This window comes from Bos indicus x Bos taurus, chromosome 8 (genome assembly GCF_003369695.1).
Source record: "Bos indicus x Bos taurus breed Angus x Brahman F1 hybrid chromosome 8, Bos_hybrid_MaternalHap_v2.0, whole genome shotgun sequence".
Taxonomy (NCBI): Eukaryota; Metazoa; Chordata; class Mammalia; order Artiodactyla; family Bovidae; genus Bos; species Bos indicus x Bos taurus.
The window spans coordinates 110,906,938-110,929,096 of NC_040083.1; the positions used below are offsets into that span (position 1 = coordinate 110,906,938).

The 22,159-nt window shown below is 46.8% G+C and overlaps 1 protein-coding gene and 1 long non-coding RNA gene across 2 annotated transcripts in view; both read right to left on the reverse strand.

The window, feature by feature from the left end:
* Nucleotides 1-372: 372 nt before the first annotated feature.
* On the reverse strand, nucleotides 373-15,116 carry LOC113897747. The gene is made up of 4 exons (XR_003512422.1): nucleotides 13,550-15,116; nucleotides 9,812-10,152; nucleotides 4,746-4,862; nucleotides 373-566 (listed from the first exon to the last, which is right to left on the reverse strand). It is a non-coding gene; the product is annotated as an uncharacterized LOC113897747 (long non-coding RNA).
* Nucleotides 15,117-18,049: 2,933 nt separating this feature from the next.
* Nucleotides 18,050-22,159, reverse strand: part of DCDC2C (doublecortin domain containing 2C) — a 58,926-nt gene continuing 54,816 nt past the window's right edge. Inside the window, exon 12 of the mRNA XM_027550245.1 lies at nucleotides 18,050-18,162. Coding sequence (XP_027406046.1) covers nucleotides 18,050-18,162 — 113 coding nt within the window. The remainder of the gene's footprint in view (nucleotides 18,163-22,159) is intronic.

Below are 22,159 nucleotides of genomic sequence, written 5' to 3' on the forward strand. Positions count from 1 at the left end.
CATGACGTGTGCGCTGTGCACCCGCGGTGGGGGAGAGGGTGCCCTCCAGGGCAGGCAGCAGAGCACCAGGAGCGCCAGGAGAGGGACTGGCCGCACCCTCCCCTCAGGGCACAGGCAGCGGGTCCTGCCCCGGGACAGGACGCCGCAGGCCCTTCCCTGCCTGTGCTCTGAACTGCGGGAAGCATCACAGGAGAGCATCTTCTGTAAAAACTTCGGGGAAAACACGCCCCGAATCAGTGTTGCCTGAAAAATTCTAAGTTTTCATCGGTCATGTTTTTTCAATAAAAATAAAAGAAGGAATTGCTTCCAGGCACTGCAGTCTGTCGGCGAGCTCACCAGAGTGTGCGTACCGTGGAGGTGGGTGTCCTCTGATTCCTCTTCCATCACGCTCTGCAACTCATCCATTATGCAGAATTCCAGAAATATTAATACATCAAAATATGTCACTTGAGGAATAAGAAGAAAAATGAAGCTCACCAATTTTCCAACTTTCAAAATTTTGAATATCCTTTGTGTATTTTTTCAGGAAAGAATTCGTCTTCATGGGCATGTAAACTTGTTTTACACTGAAAAATACACAATGGAGACTTATTCAAACTAATGCCTGTTAGTGTCGCCCGTGAACAATGCCAGCAACACGCTACACCCAACATTTTTTAATTCTCTGGGCAGAACCACTCTAAACCTCAAAATTTAGCCAAATCTCATATTCTTTTATACGTGTTTTATTTCAGCATTTAAAGTGGAACTTTGAGGAATAAACATAGCACCCTATGAGTCCATGACGTGCAGTTAAAGTTGGGCTTTCTCTGAATTTTCTTGTCAATTGTTTAGTTGAGTTATGAGCTGTGAATAACACTAGACATACCTTATAAATTGGGCTTCCCTTGTGGCTCAGCTGGTAAAGAATCCGCCTGCAATGTGGCAGACCTAGGTTTGATCCCTGGGTTGGGAAGATCCCCTGGAAAAGGGAAAGGCTACCCACTCCTGTATTCTGGCCTGGAGAATTCCATGGACTGTAGAGTCCATGGGGTCGCAAAGAGTCTGACACAACTGAGCGACTTTCACTTCAGTTCACCTTATAAATAAGAAGCAGAGCTACTGCTTAAAAGAAACCCATAATCTTGGTGATAGGCAGCATTCTTCCAGCCAAGATGCCATTTCCAGATACAACCTGTGCCCACCTATTTGAATTGGCGGCCACATCACCAACACTTCCTGAGAAGACAAGATGCCTCCTTTGGACAGCCACAGAAGGGCTGCGGCAAATGACCAGGGAGCCAACTAAAGGGAGATGCCCATTACAGAAGGAACGAAGGCGGGCAGCTTCTCTCCCTACCCAGACTCAGGCGAGACTCAGGAAGCAAGCAGAAGACACTGGAAGCTAGGGTCACCGGCACAGCGTCTGTGCTTCATGCATTTTCCATGGACAAGAGCCCCAGCACCCACGGTCTCCGGTACTCTTGATTTGCAAGGCCCACAAAGCACGTTTTACTATCTTGTCTCTAATCCATACTGGAGTAAACATTTCTCAAAAATTTTTCTAAATTCTGGTTACAGTCTGTTCAAAATCAGTTGTAAGCTTTGATCAGATTATTCCAAAAAACAGAGCCAAATAAAGTGTTTAACCTTATTTTATATAATTGCTAGCTTTGTCAACTTCCAATTATTGAGGGAAAAGCTTAAAACCAGGAGGCTCATTGAAATGTATCCTTAGAAAAGCAAAGCACGGGACTTCCCTAGCAGTGCAGTGGTTAAGACTCAGCTTCCAGCTCAGGGAGCACGGGTTCATCCCTGGTCTGGGATCCCACACGCCACGCAGTGCAGCCGAAAGAGCAAAGGAGGCATTCAACGTATTGAACGATGAGAGTTCAAGTGGAGGACTTAACTTGGAAATCCTATAACTTTCATGGAATTTTGTCAGCTGGTAGGAAGTTTATGAAGAACCTATTTTTTAATTGGATAAATTTATATTTTATCACAATAACACAAAATTGAGAGGCTCTGTGATCCTGCAGCATAAAAACTAACAAAACATTTTAAAAGTCATCAACAGAAACAACTTCTTTGCTGAGTTTTGTTCTGTAAAAATATTTGTCAACAAAAGGCGCCCTGAATGGAAGCAATGGGCAATAACTACAAAAATATTTGCCTGAAATATTTTTTAATTTCAATATTTTTGAAATAGTATTGAGGATTTTCACACTTAGTGAAATTTGCTCTGAGTTTACCAGGTCCCTCAGCACCTCTAGAGAATTTTCTGAATTAAAAATATAACAGTGTGCACAGAAGATGAAATAATTAGACCATATTTAAACACTGATATCTTTTGAAAATACAGGGACATGGTATTAGACAAATATAATTTTAGGAAGGCAGTTAACACACATGAATATGTATCAAGAGTGGTTATTCTGCTTTTTCTTAGTTCAGATTATCTACATCAAAAGGCCCTGTTTGCTTTAATGTATGTGGGTACTTTTTATTTTATACAAAACTTGCTTTCAAAAGTTTCAAAACATGTTTTTTAATAGAACCATCTTCAGATACACCAATGTGGTAAAAATTAGTTTGGAGGTCGATCACTCTCGTGTGTGTGTGTGTGTGTGTGTGTGTGTGTGTGTGTGTATACACGCACACCTGGGTATGCGTCTGTCTTCTCTCCCTCCCTCCCTTTATATACACATACATATATTAAATTATTTTAGAAGCCTTTCTCACTATCAAGAGTACCCTAGTTCAGATGATGAATTATAAGACCATCTTAATCACTGGCTTAATGGAGAATGCTTCAGTTTTCCTTCCCTGCTTCCCTTTAAGTGGAGGAAGAATAACACTTCCTCCCACATTTACCCAAGAGCTTCCCTGGTGGCTCAGCTGGTAAAGAATCCGCCTGCAGTGCCAGAGACCTGGGTTTGATTCCTGGGCTGGGGAGATGCCCTGGAGAAGGGAAAGGCTACCCACTCCAGGATTCTGGCCTGGAGAATTCCATGGACATGACTGAGTGACTTTCACTTTCACTTTCCACATCCACCCGAAGTCAAGTGAAGGAGACTCTCACATGTACCGATCGCAGAGATTGAGGACTTCCAAGACCAAGGACTTGACATGCCGTTCCCCAGCCTGGTGGTGATAGGGGATTGCTGATCTGCTTCTCTGTGTTTATATAAACCAAGAGAGAACAGAACTAAAACATGTGGCAGGTGCAAAAACGGAGGCATCTGCATTCCCACCAGTTGCCACGTCAAGAATGCCACAAGGGAAGCATTTCTGAAATGGCAGAGTAAGGACCACCAAAAGCCCACTCCTTCATAAAGGCAACAACGTCACTAGCAGAAAGGGTCAAAATCACTTTTTCAGGACTTTAGAAATTAATCAAAGGGTTGCGGCTATCCAAGGAGCATTTATTCAATGAAAATAACTGAATCTCAGCAGGAACAGCAAGCTTTGGGACATTTTAGCTTGACCTATTCCTGGCTCCCTCTCCCCAGCTCAACAATCACCTTGGGGATCACCTCACAACTGTGAAAAGCACAGAAGGCAGGATGGGTTTGTGTGCGTGGGCGCATGCAGTCGCTTCCGTCATGTCCAACTCTGAGACCCCATGGACGTGGTTCCTCTGTCCGGGGATTCTCCCGGCCAGAACACTGGAGAGGGTTGCCAGGCCCTCCTCCAGGGCACCTTCCCTGCCCAGGGATCAGACTTGTGTCACCTGCGGCTCCTGTACTGCAGGTGGGCTCTCTACCCACTGAGCCATCTGGGAAGCCCAGAACGGGTTTGGAGCCCTGCAAAACCTCATACCCAGAATCTGCCCAATCAATAGCTGAACACTGAACTCAGCAAACTCCAAGTTGGATAAACTCGAAGAGATATTGAACTAGGAAAGCCAAAAGCAAAGACAGAGAACCTTAATAGGAAAGAAGCAACTTCTCACGTACAAATAACACACGCTGCTTCAGCAAACACAAATAGTTTATTTTACCATGTATTTTTGCAAAAAAGAAATATGTTTCCACTCGGCTCGTTTTCCTTCCGGCTTCCCTACTCAGTTCAGAAGGCTTGGCAGACATTCATTAACTCTGTTTCCTACTTCACTTTCTCTTGCATACCCCAATAGGTTCTGACACATTTCAAAGCACGCCGACTTCCAAAGCATGTTAAGTATCAAATATAAGAAGTTGACACTGTCGAGCCTGTTACCAATGGTTATAACTGTGTTATCAATAAGTGTAACAGAATATATGCTTAAGTTCTCAACATAGCAGTGATCAGTATCTTGCAGATGACAATATTTAAATCTCTAATCTTGGTGGGAGGAAGGTTCAAGAGGGAGTGGACATACGTATAGTTATGGCTGATTCATGTTATATGGCAGAAATCAGCACAACATTGTAAAGCAATTGTCCTCCAATTAAATAGTAAATATTAAAAAATAAATGAATTTCTAATTTTGAAAATTTAACCTTGTTGATAGCACATGTTTTTTTTGTTTTACCAAAACGCAAAGGTAAATAGCCTATAGCTTCTTTAACTATGACTAGAATGCAAACAACACACAGCTAACAGCCCTACGCGTGCTCAGCAAACAACCCCCCGACTCTGAACAGAGTGATTTGAAGGCATATATTATTTGCTGTAATTAAAATCTTTGCTAAAGAAAACTGTTCAATATTTGCACTTAGCTACATGGGTATTACTTTTGTCATTAAGAAAAAGTAAATTTTAAAACCCATTTCCCAGCTCACCTTGGTAATTTGCTTCTTTCTTTTGGAATTAATCATTCAGCAGATAAAATATTTTCTCGCTTTGAACTTCACGTAGTGGAGGTTCTAGACGCCTCTTTGTGAGAACTTCCGTGTTGCCTAAGAATGAAACCATACCTTTCAACACACATTCCAAGAAAAAAAAAGTCATGAGGGGAAATGTGCAGACGTTATTCCAAACCCTTCTGGTTTCCTGAACTATTGAGCCTTAATTTTAAAGAACCACATTTCCGTCTTCTAAATGTTTACTAAAAAGAAATATCATCAAGAAAAGGAATCAGAACCACACGGGACCCATGGGAAGCCCTCATGTCTAGCTCCTGAGGGGACCCTACTGCTTGGGGCCTTTCTTCACCCCGGATGTGGCTTCTTGCTGTTAAACTGCCCATATGTGAGATGGAAGCATCAGGATGGAAGAAAACCTGACTTCAAGTGGATACAAAGGTGATTTTTTTAATTTAATGGTTTCCACTCCCAGGCCATCTGAAAGATATAAGAAAGCAGGTTAAAAGGAAAACTTCCTAAAGCTGCGGTCTGGCCGCAGTCCTCTCCCAGTTCTCATAGGCCGGTAGTATGTCTGTAAAGCCTGGATTCTGGGTGACTTCCGGCCGCAGTCTGCGCTGAGTCAGGATCTGCGGTGCGATCGGGGGCTGACAGCCTCGCCCCGGGCGGTGGTCTGCCGCTGGGGGGCACCGACTCGGAAAACAACCTTGACAATGTCTTTCAAAATGAGTCAAATTAGCTCGGGGTGAGTGGTCATCTCATTTCGGTTGATCTAAGGAGACCCTTGGGGTCCCTCCTGCCCCGTCTCCATCTTCTCCCCACGCCAGCCCCCAGCCCCCACTCTCTAAAGGTGCTGAGCTGCTTTGGCATTGCTTGAATTTCAGTTTTTTTGTTTTACTTTAACACTGAATGACTCCTCCAGCACCCAGACCACACTACAGTCAGGCCCCAAATGTGGGTGCTACTGGCTGCGGTATTTTTAATGGAACAGTATTTATGCACCCATTAAAATAAAGACTCTATCTTAAGGTTTTCTATTTCTTCCTGGTCGAGTTTTGGAAAGTTGTACTTTTCTGTTGAAAAGTTGAAAAGTACAACTTTCCAAACTTTCTGTTGAAAAGTTGAAAAGTACAACTTTCCAAAACTCGACCAGGAAGAAATAGAAAACCTTAACAGACCCATCACAAGCACGGAAATTGAAACTGTAGTCAAAAATCTTCCAGCAAACAAAAGCCCAGGTCCAGACGGCTTCACAGCTGAATTCTACCAAAAATTTAGAGAAGAGCTAACACCTATCCTGCTCAAACTCTTCCAGAAAATTGCAGAGGAAGGTAAACTTCCAAACTCATTCTATGAGGCCACCATCACCCTAATACCAAAACCTGACAAAGATCCCACAAAAAAAGAAAACTACAGGCCAATATCACTGATGAACATAGATGCAAAAATCCTAAACAAAATTCTAGCAATCAGAATCCAACAACACATTAAAAAGATCATACACCATGACCAAGTGGGCTTTATCCCAGGGATGCAAGGATTCTTCAATATCCGCAAATCAATCAATGTAATACACCACATTAACAAATTGAAAAACAAAAACCATATGATTATCTCAATAGATGCAGAGAAAGCCTTTGACAAAATTCAACACCCATTTATGATAAAAACTCTCCAGAAAGCAGGAATAGAAGGAACATACCTCAACATAATAAAAGCTATATATGACAAACCCACAGCAAACATTATCCTCAATGGTGAAAAATTGAAAGCATTTCCTCTAAAGTCAGGAACAAGACAAGGGTGCCCACTTTCACCATTACTATTCAACATAGTTTTGGAAGTTTTGGCCACAGCAATCAGAGCAGAAAAAAAATAAAAGGAATCCAAATTGGAAAAGAAGAAGTAAAACTCTCACTATTTGCAGATGACATGATCCTCTACATAGAAAACCCTAAAGACTCCACCAGAAAATTACTAGAACTAATCAATGATTATAGTAAAGTTGCAGGATATAAAATCAACACACAGAAATCCCTTGCATTCCTATACACTAATAATGAGAAAACAGAAAAAGAAATTAAGGAAACAATTCCATTCACCATTGCAACGAAAAGAATAAAATACTTAGGAATATATCTACCTAAAGAAACTAAAGATCTATATATAGAAAACTATAAAACACTGGTGAAAGAAATCAAAGAGGACACTCTTTGGTTTATAGATGGAGAAATATACCATGTTCATGGATTGGAAGAATCAATATAGTGAAAATGAGTATACTACCCAAAGCAATTTATAGATTCAATGCAATCCCTATCAAGCTACCAACAGTATTCTTCACAGAGCTAGAACAAATAATTTCACAATTTGTATGGAAATACAAAAAACCTCGAATAGCCAAAGCGATCTTGAGAAAGAAAAATGCAACTGGAGGAATCAACCTACCTGACTTCAGGCTCTACTACAAAGCCACAGTTATCAAGACAGTATGGTACTGGCACAAAGACAGAAATATAGATCAATGGAACAAAATAGAAAGCCCAGAGATAAATCCACGCACATATGGACACCTTATCTTTGACAAAGGAGGCAAGAATATACAATGGATTAAAGACAATCTCTTTAACAAGTGGTGCTGGGAAATCTGGTCAACCACTTGTAAAAGAATGAAACTAGAACACTTTCTAACACCATATACAAAAATAAACTCAAAATGGATTAAAGATCTCAACGTAAGACCAGAAACTATAAAACTCCTAGAGGAGAACATAGGCAAAACACTCTCTGACATACATCACAGCAGGATCCTCTATGACCCACCTCCCAGAATATTGGAAATAAAAGCAAAAATAAACAAATGGGACCTAAAAAAAAAAAAAAGACTCTATCTTAAACCAATACACTACTGTGAATTTTAGAGAGTTTAGTTTCATTTGTCACTACAATAATTCTATACTAAGATTAAATATTTTAGTGATTTGTAACTAAAAATTTTTAAGGGGGAAATAAAGGAAACCATGAGGCCAAGTCCTACCCTGTCACTGTAAGCTCCAACAGGTCACCTGTGCTTTGGGTCAATTAACTAATCCCTATGGTGTAAGTGCCATGATCTTTGGACTTGCTCCTAGCTCTCACATCATCCTTCTTGCTTTACAGCAGACCAAGGTCAAGGCCATCGGGTCCATGAAGGGTGACGTGGAGTGGACCAGAGGTTCTTACCCCAAATCCATCTTCTTTCTGCAATAACACACACCAGACACAGGAACAGAGGGCTTGGGGAAAAGGAATGAGACACAGTTCTAAATTCCTTCTCACGCACCAAAACATATAGTGAGAATGAAGCCAGATCAAAATCAATGGGTTCTCCATCAGAAATGTATCAATCAACTGAAAATATCTAAAGGCAAGATGGAGATGGTTTGCATTTGATTGCAATTTCCTCCTTAGGGTGTTACAAATGCTACGGTCAGGTCTAACAAGAAACCATGAAATGGTGAAATAATAGCTCTCCTTTCTCCTTCCACATGCAAACACTGTATTACTAATTAACAGATGGTGAAGAACTGGTATGATTTTTAACTAGGGCTTGACAATACTTTGCCAACAAAGGTCCGTCTAGTCAAGGCTATGGTTTTTCCAGTGGTCATGTATGGATGTGAGAGTTGGACTGTGAAGAAGGCTGAGCACCAAAGAATTGATGCTTTTGAAGTGTGGTGTTGGAGAAGACTCTTGAGAGTCCCTTGGACTGCAAGGAGATCCAACCAGTCCATTCTGAAGGAGATCAGCCCTGGGATTTCTTTGGAAGGAATGATGCTAAAGCTGAAACTCTAGTACTTTGGCCATCTCATGCGAAGAGTTGACTCATTGGAAAAGACTCTGATGCTGGGAGGGATTGGGGGCAGGAGGAGAAGGGGACGACAGAGGATGAGATGGCTGGATGGCATCACTGACTGGATGGACGTGAGTTTGAGTGAACTCCGGGAGTTGGTGATGGACAGGGAGGCCTGGCGTGCTGCGATTCATGGGGTCGCAAAGAGTCGGACACGACTGAGCGACTGAACTGAACTGACAATCCTGAAATCCTTGTTGCCAGCTTTGCTCTAGCAGTCCAGCAGCTCAGGCAACCCTCTGAAGAGTCAAATCTGGTAACAGTCTTCGCAGAAACTCCAATTTGCCTTCTCTCGTTTAACAGAGAAGACAACAACCCAAATGAAATAACGGTAAGCCAACGCTTTTAGTGCCTCCTATGTGTTCGTCACTGTTCGTGGGGCTTTTTAATAAGCATTATCACTTTCAATCACCCCAACAACCTGAGTCAGGCATTGCTATTAGCCCCGATTAATGGATGAGACACAGACCTAGTTCGCACACTTAATGAGAGGAGAGGTCACACTTGCATAGTCTGACTTGAAAGTCCATTCTCCTCACCACCAAAAACACACCATTCGCTGGGGCTCTATCGCCTATTTCTGACATGCATGTGCAGGTATCTGTATATATAATGCAGATACGTTTGTGTGTAGATTGATATATCGCTCGGCTGTGTCCAACTCTTTGTGACCCTGTGGACTGTAGCCCGCCAGGCTCCTCTTGTCTGTGGAACCGTCCAGGCAAGAATACTGGTGGGTTGCCATTTTCCTCCTCCAGGGGATCTTCCCAACACAGGGACCGAACCCGGGTTTTTTGCATCTCTTACACCGGCAGGCTGATTCTCTACCACTAGCGCCACCTGGGAAGCGCCAGTACGTATTATGACTATGTCTGAAATCACTTTTAAATAGGAATAAGTAATTATGGATAACTATGCAAATTTGTATCATTTTGGGGATGGCTGAGTCACTCTGGAATGCCAGATATGGGTGAGGCTCTAAGAAAGAGGGATGATCTAGGCCATTCAATCTCACCAACCACTCCCTCCCAGCTTCACACTCAGGGAGCAGAAGAAAGAATTCCAGATACATTTAGTCTTAATCATTGTTTGAAAACTTTATGTCTGGGCACCAAAATATGAAATTCACAACTGTAATACCCTACTGCCATACCTCTTCAGCATTATGTGAAAAAAAAATGCCTAATGTGATTTTCATTTGCCTTTTGATCCTTCCTAGCTTCAGACTTTGTTCTTCACAGCTTCGGCTGATACTTTGTTTTCATGGCATTTCTTGCTCTTCGTCTTCTCCCTGAGTCAGCTGTTCCCGGGACGGTTGTCCCAAGGACGACCGTTCAACTGATTCCTGCTTTTCCGGTTTCACGTCTGGCTGTCTTGGTGATGACTCTTGTGACTGCTGTCCTGTTGGTGGGTCTCTCTGGTCTTCTTTCTCAGCTGGGGTGTCTAGTAGTACAGGTGTGTGTTTTTCCTCTAGAATGTCATTTGGTTCCTTTTCTTGTTTTCAGTAAACAAAACAAAACAAAATCACCAGTAAACATAGTAGCCATCTAAAAATCATAAAATAACAAGCACTGATACTATATCACTGATTTCAAAATGACAGTGATGATATTAGAAAGTAGTTTTCACGTATGACATTACACTGACAAACTGCTTTTCCGTGTTTTATCGCTTTTACTCTCATTTAGCAATGTGACCCATTCATTGTTTAAAAGTTGACAAGCCACTGGGAAGACTTGCTTTTTCTAAGTCACAGAGAGAGGGAAGGCACGTTCATGAAAATTAAAAAGAAAGCATCGGTGCAGGAGAATCCAGAGCCACTGTTCTCCAGAAGAGGCAGCGACACATGAAGAACCACCCAAGCAGAGCAGGAAGAGTCCTGTGCGCTTATCAACCTCCCAGCAGCCAAACTGTGCTTGCCAACGCCAAGCGAATCCTACAGAAATAAAAGCCCTCTGTCGTCAGAAAGCAGAGGATGTTCCTAAAACCTGAAAACACCACCGCTGGAAACAGCCCGAGGAAAGACACCTTCAGCTGGAGCTTCGCAGAACCCAGGAGGAGCCAGGTGCCTCACAGCCCAGAACCCTGATACCTTCCTTCCCCCCAAACCTGCTCCCGCTCTTGTTTGCACCAGAGCCCAAGCCAGAAAGCCCAGCTCCAGCGTCAGCCTCATCTCTCCTATCCCTTCCTCGGCCAGGTTTGGTCCATGTGGTCATGAAGTCTGTCTCTCCTGAGCGGCCGTACAGCTGTGGTCCATGCCATCTAATAGACGCTGCAGACAGTAACGCTCTTACCTCTCCCATCCCTGCCTCCTCTGTCAGAGTGATGATTTTAAAACATGGACCTGACCACATCATCTCCCGGCTTTAACATCATCTACAGGACAAAGACCAGGCCCTAGAGCGACACTGGGGCGTGGTGGCAGTGACCAGCGGACCCAGCTGTGCGCCAGCTGCCACGGATGGTTCCCAGCCAGCTCCCACCTGGGATGGGGGGCGAGGGCCTCGTCTGACCACAGGGCTGTGAACGTGAAGCCCTGTTCCCGGCTGAGCTGGGGAGGGTCTCGTGTAACCTCCTGCCTCGCCTCTTCTCTGGAAGGCGGCAGCATCACGAAGCCCCCAGATCCCTGAGTCAGCGCTGGGAGGGGAGACGCCCACGAGAGCCTCCACCCTGAGGCAAGCTTTGGGCAGCCAAGAAGCCAACATTGGTGGGTCGCGTCCCTGAGCCTCGGGGCTGATACCTTTACCGGCACCTGGCCCCGCCTGCTCTCGGGGACACAGCAGACCTGGGTTAGGGCACCTGTGTCCCCGTGTCTCCCCTCACACGGCCCCCCGACATCCTTCTACTCCAGCTGCACCGCCCGCTCCCACCACCCCGCCACACGCCTGCACATGCGGCCCCCTTGCCCTGACCCCCTTCTCAGCACTGCCCACCCCTCCCAGCAGACCCCCCTGACCCTTCACAGTCCACCTGCATGACCCCCTCCTTTGTAACACCTCCCGCCGCATCCTCTCTTTGGCCCTGGACGTCAGCCACTCTCTCCCCGGGACATTTCCAGGGTCTCCAGCACAAGCCTCTATCTGTGTCTGCGTCCATCTGAGTCCCAACCTGGGAGCAATGAGCTTCCAGAGAGCGGCAGAGCGGCTCCGAGCTCACCTGTACTCTCTCAGCACCTGGTGCCCAGCTCGGGGTGGGCAGCTCCCCACTGTTCTGTCTCCTTTATGAAGGATGGTTTAAGTGACTCATGAGTGCTGGTTCGTCTACCTACTTTCAGAATAATCTTGGACAGACTGCCTTCTCTTCCTGGGTCTCAGTTATTTCTTTCTTGAAAAAAACAGGTGAATGTGGGTCTTCAGAAATGTCAGATCATGGCGATAAGGGGTCAAAGGCCACAGTGAACTGTGGACACTGATCTCTCCGTGTGTGCGGTTCCGAGGACCCCACGGATGTCCAGTCCCTCACGTGACGGGACACGGTGTCTGCACACAACCTAGGCACGCTCTCCCGTGTTCTTTACATCACGTCTCGATTCTCGGAACGCTTAATACGGTGCAGACGCTATGTCACAGCCGTTACGCAGTACAGTTAGAAACTACGTGACGGTCACCGGCACTGGCAAAGTTTTACTCTGGGGAACTTTCTGGAATGTTTTTCCTAATATTTTTGATCCACAGTTGGTTGAATCCATGGATGTAGAAGGCAAACTGGACACATGACACTTACTGTTACCACAAGTTTAAAGAGAAAAAACGAAGGAGGGGATTATTAGAGAACAAAGACCAAAAATCTTCACAAGGTAATTATCGATTATATGAAAATGAAAGGCCGAGGCGGTGAGAGGCAGGAGGAGCTGAAACCGCGCTTGGCAAACCCCCAGGAAGGGGCACCTGCGCACCACTCGCAGCCGGCCTAGCGCCCTCCAGGCTCCCTCCTGCACCTACGGGCGGGCTGACTTCTGCTGGGTCCAGTCCCCACCTGGAAGCTGCCTGAGGGCAGGGGTTGTGTCCTAGGCACCTTTTTTCCCCAAGTGCTCAGCTCAGCCTGGCACATGGAAGGTACTTGGAAAATGCTTGATAAATGAAAAAAAGGGAATAAATAATAAATGGACCAGCAGTGCCCAGTCCCACACATAAAGCATTCCTAAAGACAGATAAACTTTAAATTAAATTAAATTGGCAAAATTAAAAATGGTAGTGAGATGTGAACAACAGACCACCACGCTCTTTAACATGAAGCTGCATGAGACATTCATGTCCAGCAATGTATGTGCTGCATTGGTCTGTGATAAAACACATTTCAAAGCCCCTGAGTTCACGTCACCGCTTAGATGCAATCATCGCTGAGGAGTCTCTGACCTTGCACACTTATTCTATATTGGTTCCCTTCAGAATTGAATCCATAATCCAATAGGCCCCTTAATGTGGCTAAAACATGTCACTTCAGGGCCCCCAAGAATTTCCGTATTTGTCTGGAGTCTCCTGTCTGAAAACTGCACCTTCTTACCCCAAGTATAAGCTTTTTTTTTCTCTTCTTTCCTTTTTTCTTATAAAATGCTATAAATACAGTGAAATCTTAAAATAACTGCATAGTTCAACAATGCAAAGTCTGCCTGGACTGAATCGCTGGCTGACCGACAGACAGTGTGACTACGTTGCTGAGTGAAAATCCTCCTTTGTCAATCCGCCTAAATATGGTGCCATAGAAAAGAGGGCTTGCAGAGGTCAGAGCACAGTCCCGGGAGGGTCAGCTTTTGTTCCAAGCCAGGCGCTGCCCCCAAATGGAAGTTCCGGGCTGGCCCAGCGGGGGGCGCCGTGCACACATTTTCGGGGGTAACTGCCAAGGACCCGTCTCACAGGCGCCCCATAAAACATCAGGATAACCATTCTCTTACCAGGAAACGGAACCACTTTCTTATTCTTGCTGAGGTTCTTGAGAGATGCTGAAAAAAGAAAGAAAGGAAAACCCAGATATTAATACACCTACTTAGAGGTTTCCATCCTATGAGATGGTGGTGTGAGACCTAGGCTAAAAGCACAAGGGGCATGCCAGCACGCAGAGGTGAGCAGAGGCGAGCAGAGGCGTTCAGGGCCTTTTCAGTGAAAGCGGGACCCTGCATCATGACACAGGAGGTCAGACCAATGTCATGCCACCCGTGGGCTCTGAGACTATGCGGCAACAGAATTTTGATCTTCTTGTTTCTCTTCCTCTAAGAAAAAGATCAGATTTAGTTTAGGTTGCTTTTATTTAGCTCCTCCCTCCTGCAGTGGGGGGTACGTGCTGGTATTCCTTCTCTCCACACAAGGGATCCCAGGGGGCCAGGGACTCTCCAGCCAGACCAGCAAACCATAAAGTGCACATGTTGGATGTACCTACCAACAATCAGAAAACGTCGCTCCGTTTCCACGGCAGCTGCTCATCAAAAACCTCAACAGTAAAGGGGAGGAAAATTACAATATTCAGTGTGCAGTGAAAAATGCTAAAACTAGAAATGCGAGATTTACACCAACACTTGCAAGTTACAAAGTGCTGGTACACACAAGCACAACGCAAACAAATGCAATAAAACTTCTGCCGATCCACCCGCTGAGCCTCTCATCTGACAATTCTGCTTTGATTTCAGGCATTTTAAAGTTCATGAGCATCTCTGCCAACATGGCATGGAAACGGTCATGCTGTTGCAGATATGTGCTCCTTAACACATCGGCATGCCAAGTTTCCGCTGACATAATTAACACGGAAATATTTTTGCTAATAAGCACTCCAGTTAAATTGAACTCAGGGGCCAAAAAGAACTAGACGGAGGCTGCTCTGCAGACCTGACATGTTGGCAAGTTGAGAGGAAAAAGACATATGAGAGCAGCTGGGGGAGCTGCCGGTCATAAAGGAAGAAATCGGAGAAGCTGTTAGGAGAGATGATTGGAGAGATTAAACTACCAGCAACAGCAGTTGAGAGAATCTGAACGTTGGAGCAGAGAGGAAAAGGAATAAGAACTGAGATTTTCAAGAGAAGGCTGATTTCGTTGACAGTTGTGGGAGGTCAGAGGCCACCACGAACCACAACAGCTGGAGGAAATCAGAAAAACCATTGCCTCTGTCCACGAAGAAGCCCCCTGATGCCCGTGTTACAGTCGTGTGATTTGAATGTTCTGTTACATCCTGTGTTCATTACTTGCTTCAAAACCTTGTCTCATCTTCACTCATTTTTGAGACTGCCGGAGTCTACTGCAGCTGCTTGTTATGAATTAAGATGTCAGGCTCAAATTTGTGAAAATGAATCCGATGTTTTGGTTTAAGCGGTAATTACTTTGTGAAAGTTAGAAACCCTAAGTTAGATGGCATTTAATTTTTGCATTTGGTAACAATTGTGTAGGCATCTGATTTCTCTGTGAGCGAGCCACATTTTTAAATAAATCAGCAAAGACGTTTACCAAGTCTTTCTGTTTTGTTGTTGTTTTAGTCGTTAAGTTGTTTATGACTCTTTCGCAACCCCATGGACTGTAGCCCATGAGGGTCCTCTGTCCATGGGATTTTCCAGACAAGAACATGGGAGTGGGGATCTTCCCAACCCAGGGATCAAAGCCGCGTCCACCATTGAGCCACCCAGGAAGCACCAAGCCCTTTTACAAATCCAATCAGAAAGTAGTTTGAGTTCACAGACTCTGACAGTGACAGAAGACCCAACCAGAGACCGAGAATCACAGATCAACATGGTGCGCTCTCCTGCAATTGGTGAGGGCCTTTATTCCTAAAATAATTCTGTTTTCTACATTCACACGTGCTGGTCATCACAGAAAACTTGGAAAACAGAGAATAGGCCCCCGCAAAATGAAAGTAAATTTAAGTCATAGACCCACCACTTGTTGCTTTAAGTTGTAACCTAGATGACGTCTGGAGATACAAAATAAGCACTTATCTCTGATTTTACGGCCTCAAGATAAACTCCGCGATGTAGACTGCTGGCTGAGAGGCGCGCATACTGCAAAGCGCCCTGCAGGAGAGACGACCCAAGTCACACCCTCCCAAGGACCCGGTCTCCAGCAGCCCTCTTCTTGAGTGAGGGCTGCTCACTCTGCCACACTCCTAGAAGCGGGCGCATTCCCAGGCCTTTATCCCTCCTCACCCCTAAAACAATCTCAGCCTCTTTGCCATTCACATCTTGAGACTCTACTGCCCACTTCCCCTCCCTGGAGTAGCTACACCCTGCCTCCGGGACCAGCTTAGCCCGTGGTCCAGGGCTGTTAGCAGACTCTGGATGCAGGGGCAGTGCTTACTGTCCTCTGTCCCATGTAGCAAGCCGAAGCATCACTTTACATCGAAGTAAAGGATCACAGAATATCACTAAGCAGGTCTGTCAAGTAACCAGGGGATCTTCCCAACCCGGGGACCGAACCAAGGTCTTTGATGAACAGAAGGAAGCACCAGCTGGTTAGTGACTTTGGACTGCGCACTGGTGAGAACGGGCAGGGAGACGTGATGGTGGATGCACGGCGTTCACAGCACAAGGTTGGGGCCCGGACCACCGAGCCAACAGGAAGTGGTTGGTTTGTTTTCAGCTGTCCTCGTTCTTGGGTAAAACAAGGTGTGTATTCAGTGGAGTAATCGTCTGTGCGGCTAACCTCCTTACCTACAGAGCAGGGGTGTGCTCACAAGCCTACGCGGGAAGACAGAGCAACGGAATTTAGAACTCAGGCTTCCCTGTGGCTCAGCTGGTAAAAAAGTCCGCCTGCAATGCAGGATTCAATCCCTGGGTTCAACCCCTGGGTTGGGAAGATCCCCTGAAGAAGGGAAAGACTGCCCACTCCAGTATTGTGGCCTGGAGAATTCCATGGACTAAGTCCATGGGTCGCAAAGAGTCGGACACGACTGAGTGGCTTTTGCTTCACTCACTGGGCCCCCACGGCTGCTGACTAACAGCCAGAGTCTTCAAAGAAAAGGTGGCTCCACCCACAAGGAAAGCCAAGTCAGCGCTTTAACCTCACTGTGTGCGGTGAGTAACTGACGACAGCTCCTGAGAGCAGAGGCTTATCCACCGGCCACCCGGTAGCAAGAGGAGGCGGCGGAAGGGGTCACTCTGGAGTGGGAGGACGTGAGGGCTGAGAGCCCTGAAACCCAGAGAGTCCCCTTCTGCTCAAGGTCGCTCCAATGAGGACCGCACACAGCAGGGATGTCCCCGAGCTTTACCCAGGGACAAGACACGAGAAGCATGAGAAGTAAAGAATAAACCTGGATGATTCATTTTGTTTGAGCGGACTGTTCCCACTAAATAAAGCAGTGTCGAAAGAGCACTCAGGAAATCACAGCACAGCAACGTGGGGTTTACGCTAGAGCCGTGTTAATCACACAGCCAGGCGGGGGGTCCCTGGTGGTCCAGGGGTTGAGACTTCGCCTTCCACTGCAAGCGGTGTGGGTTCGATCCCCGGTCAGGGGGCTAAGATCCCACGTGCCTGGAGGCCAAAACGTCAAAACATAAAACGGAAGCAAGCCTGGTGTCGCAAAGAGTCGGACATGACGGAGCGACTGGACAACAACACGCTGTAACAAATTCAATAAGGCCTTTTTAAAAAAGGCCTGGCAGTGGGGTCTATGGGGGTCTATGTCCCCACCTCCACCCAGAGGATCCTGTCTCCTGGGTCTCCTGGACCCAAACTCTCAATAACAGGTCATCACAGAACCAAGCTAATCGATCTTTTTTTTTTAAATGTCGAAAATTCATCTTTAACCATTTCTAAATTGCCCGATTGACTAAAACCACAGCCTCCACGCCCCCCCCACCCCCAAAAAAAGGCCTCTAATGAAGCCTTTAAGCAGAGTGAGCATCTGGCCTGGCCCAGCTACAGCTCGTGGTTCTCCAGCTCACAGCATCCGAGGGAACCAAACAGCCAGGAGACCACTTGTGCAAAAAGGGATTCAGAAGCCAGGCCGCCTGGGGCCTGGGCAGCATGGTCCTGCTCCTGGGACTCTGCCCCAGGAACCGCGAGCTCCGAAGCAGAGAAGCGCAGGTGGAAATCACGGAGGGGAAAAAATTGATTTTTTTCTGATTGATTTTGATTCCTTTTCCACTTCCCAGTTCTCAAAAACAAACAAAAATAACTGCAGTGGAGCACAGCCAAAAGTTATTCTTAGTGAGAACAAGTATTACTGCTTTGAACTAAACTTCAGGGACTTAAGTCTTAGTCTCCTAGAAAAATGAAACTTGCAAACTCTCCCAAAAGGTGAGGCCCGCGCGCTTTGGAAACAGCGTGGCAGCCGGCAAGCTTCCGAGGCTTCTGAAGCGCGGGTGACAGGAGCCGACAACAAGGATGGGCGCCAACAGCCGCGAGCGCTCAGGAGGGAAGGCAGCGCTGTCCAAGGGAGGCGCGAAACAGGCTCACTCCCTTCCCCTACACAAAGCTTAGTGTGGGGCCACAGCGATCTCCTGCAGCTCTGTGCATGGGTGAAACACCTCCCAGAGGCCTCTGAGGCTGTCCTTGAACCTCGGAGCTCCCAGGTAGAGCCCAGAGGCACCTGCAAACAAACTGGGGGGTGCGGGGGAAGGGTGGTCCTGACATCACTCACAGCCCCCTCATCGGGGGCTCAGGACTGGCATTATGGACAAGCCTACCCTAAGCCCCACTTCCGCGGCCACAGCCACGACCCAGCTCACTGCCCCCACCGCACCCAGCTCAGCACCTCCCCGGCAAGAGTGGGGAGGGGGAAGCGGGTGGAGCTGCTTGAACCCCCGCTGTTCCCACTATCACCTCTGCCACCAAGGACAAGACAAGCAATCACTCTGATGCCTCCTCTGTAAAATGACAGTCGTCACCTGGCAAGGTGGTCAAAACGAAAATAATAATCAGTAGGAGATGTCTGTGTAGGAATTGTGGGATCCATGCATGTTTTAAAATTATTGTTACAGCAGATGGTTCAATACACATTTTATATACTTAAGGCTCCATAAAAGCCGACAGCATTTAATGGGGTTTTTTTTCAAGTACACAGGTCCTTGACTGCATGGAAAGGGCAGAGAGACTGGAAGGGATGATGGGGTGGACTCTGTCCATGGAGATGCCTCTCTGGGGTGAACTGTCACCTCGTGAGCATCCTTCTGTGGAAAATCGAATAGCAAGGAGGAGAGGCAGGGGCGTAGACACACCCTAAACTGCAGGCGTGTGTGAGTCACTTGGCTGTGGCTGACTCTTTGCAACCCTAAGAACTGCAGCCCTCCAGGCTCCCTGTCCATGGGATTCTCTAGGCAAGATTACTGAAGTGGGTTGCCATTCCCTTCTCCAGAGGATCTTCCTGACCTGGGGATCGAACCCTGGTCTCTTGCATTGCAGGCAGATTCTTTACCATTTGAGCTAAGGGACGTCCCTTAAACTGCAAGGACACGCTTATTTGTGATGCTCAGCAGGTTTCTTTCTGGCCACTAGGCGGTGACCTGGGACCCACGTGGCTGTCAGCTCTCCTGTAGAGTAAACGCTACCTCCACCTTTTAAGACCTAGGGTCCACTTTATAAAAACCTCTCTTCTTGAAAACAGAATATCTTCTCTGATCACTTTACTGGCATTTATGAATGAGGACTTTTCTCTTAAGTTACCAAGAAGAGTAGAAAATGGAAAGGCAGACATTCCCCCACATTCAGTGGAAATCGTGGTTGAAAGATTTTGATTGTGGAGATACTGACAATTACAATGGAATTTTAAAATTGAAACCCGAAACATCACAACACAGGGTCAGATTGAGGAGCCCTGTCTCCCTGGATCTGTCGCTCCTCCAGGATATAGGTGAGAAACAGCATGGAAGGTCGCACAACAAACTGCTGTCTTGGAGCCTGAAACCACCGCCCCTCCCCTGACCCAGCCTAGCTAGGGACCCTCCGACTCCTGGCGGCTCTGCCTCTTGGGGCCTGACAAGACTCCATGCTCACCTTTTCCACGGGAAATCTTCCAACTGTTCCTTCAGCTCTCTTTTCCCTTCAAGGGCTCCCCCTGGATTGGTTTAATCCGCGTTTAGTGTTCATCGTTCAGTCGAGTCTGACTCTTTGCAACCCTCGTGGACTGTGGCCCACCAGCCTTCTCTGTCCATGGGATTCTCCAGGCAAGAATACTGGAGTGGGTTGCCATTTCCTCCTCTGGTGAATCCTGCTGACTCAGGGGTCAAGCCCAGGTCTCCTGCCTGGCAGGCAGATCCTTTACCATCACAGGCACCAGGTTTTACCACATATAAACGCTAAAGGAAGTCGGCTGTTGAGATGTGACGGGTGATCCCCTGCCCACCAGACGGGAGTGCGGGCTGACCCGCCTCCGTACGAGCTACCGGGGACCTCTTCAACCCCTCCCGTGGCAAACACGCCTCCTCCACCTTCCCACGGGGAACCACCACAGGTCCCCACACACGGAGCCCACGGGGAAGGGCGGGGGAGCAACAGTCCTGGATAATCCTGGCTACCGGCTCCTTTCACGGGACACGATTGTCTCACAGGATTCAATCACTACACCTCAAGGACAGGAGCCTGCAGGTGCTTTGTAGGGGGAATGACGTGCTCTGGAAGCACGTACAGTCCTAAAGGAAAGTTAGTCCTTCCTGAAGGAAGTCAGTCCTGAGTGTTCACGGGAAGGACTGATGCTGAGGCTGAAACGCCAATACTTTGTTTGGCCACCTCATGCGAAGAACTGACTCATTGGAAAAGACCCTGATGCTGGGAAAGATTGAAGGCAGGAGGAGAAGGGGATGACAGAGGATGAGATGGTTGGATGGCATCACCGACTCGATGGACACGAGTTTGAACAAGCTCCGGGAGTTAGTGATGGACAGGGAGGCCTGGCGTGCTGCAGTCCATGGGGTCGCAAAGAGTCAAATGTGACTGAGCGACTGAACTGAACTGCAAGAGCATACAACTGAAAGAGCTGCTGCTGGCGATCTGAGCCGCGTTCAAGCCCCGGGGTGAACTGTAGGGCTCCACCCCCACCCCCAGACGTGAGGCTTCAGACCTCAGAAGACACACCCTGAGGACTCCCCGGGTGTCCAGTGGTTAGGACTTCGTGGTTAAGACTTCGTGGTTAAGACTTCGTCTGCCGTTGCTGGGGGTGTGGGTTGGATCCCTGGTCAGGGAACTAAAATCCTGCATGCCTTGAGGCCAGAAAACCAAAACCCTAAAACAGAAGCAATATTGTAACAAATTCAATAATGACTTAAAACAAAAAAACAAAAAAAAGGAAGACACACCCTGGAGTGAGTTCTGGCTACATTGTTACAAGTTCAGGAACCTAGGAAGTTCACCAGGGCAACCCTAGGAAGCATGCTCCCTGTCCATGCCTCAGTCTCCTCCTCCATAAAATACCCAGCTTACATGATAAAAGACAAGTGGTTACGAACACATCCATCCTCACAGTCTGCAACACACTGCATCATTTAATACTGTGATACATCATTTCCTGCTCCTCATGGTTGATACGTTATACTAGAAGGCGTGGACAGGAAAATCTATTGTAAACTGCTTTTAAAACTACAAATATAAACCTTTATGATCATTAATGAATAGGTATGGAAGAAATTATAAAAGGAATTTCTAATTTGGTGGTGTTATTATTATGAGGCTTTATGGGGGCAGGACATAAGACCTTTGCTCTGTTGAGTGTTTCATGCATACTTTAACTATGTTTCAGGAGACAAATCTGACTAGCTGTTTCTAACAGGGTCTTACAGCATCCCCGCGCATGGCTGAATTATTACAGAATATACACATTTCTATTTCTTCAGCATCTACATGACATACCTTTTTTCTTTGTGTTGTGTCTTAAGGGAAACTTTTTCTTAAAAGACATTCGTGAATTGTCTTCCTGAAATAGAAACCGTCAGTGTTAGCAGCTGAAACTTTGTTCTCTGAACATAAGCAAGAGCCCTTGGGACTGGAACATTCAGCTACAACTGGATGCTGAGAACTGATGTTTGCAACAAAGGTCAGCCCGCCAGAGGTTGTGACACACGCAAAACAGTGACTGCCAAACCACACAGCCTGTGCTGGAAGGCCGCCCACCTCTCCACGGCCCAGCATGGGCCGGCCTTGCTCCGGCCCATGACCAGATCAAGGAAGCCCACAGGTCACCCTGGACCAGATAAGTTCCCGTAGTCCAGCTTCAGGGTCCAGCCCTTCTCTGCTGGACTCCACACTGGAGACCAGTACCTATGGACCCAGTTCACACTAATTCCCAAGTGTAACTGCTTTCCATGACCATCCTGTCCTTTCAAACATCCCCCACATCAGAATGGCCCGGCTTCACCTTGGAATGTAAAGAGCTGCAAAGAGAATCGCTCCCGTCCTAACAAGAAAAAGTCAGATCATCCACAGAATTACAACCATGAACTCATGGGAGACGTGGGATCACAGGGCAACAACCAGGCTGGAATCTCAGGACAGACAGACTCCTCCAGGAGAGAAAGGACAGAGCGCCGGCTTCCCTGGAGCAGAGCCCAGGAGGAAGACAGCAGGACAGAGGGCAAGCGGATTTCAGCCAGGAGTCT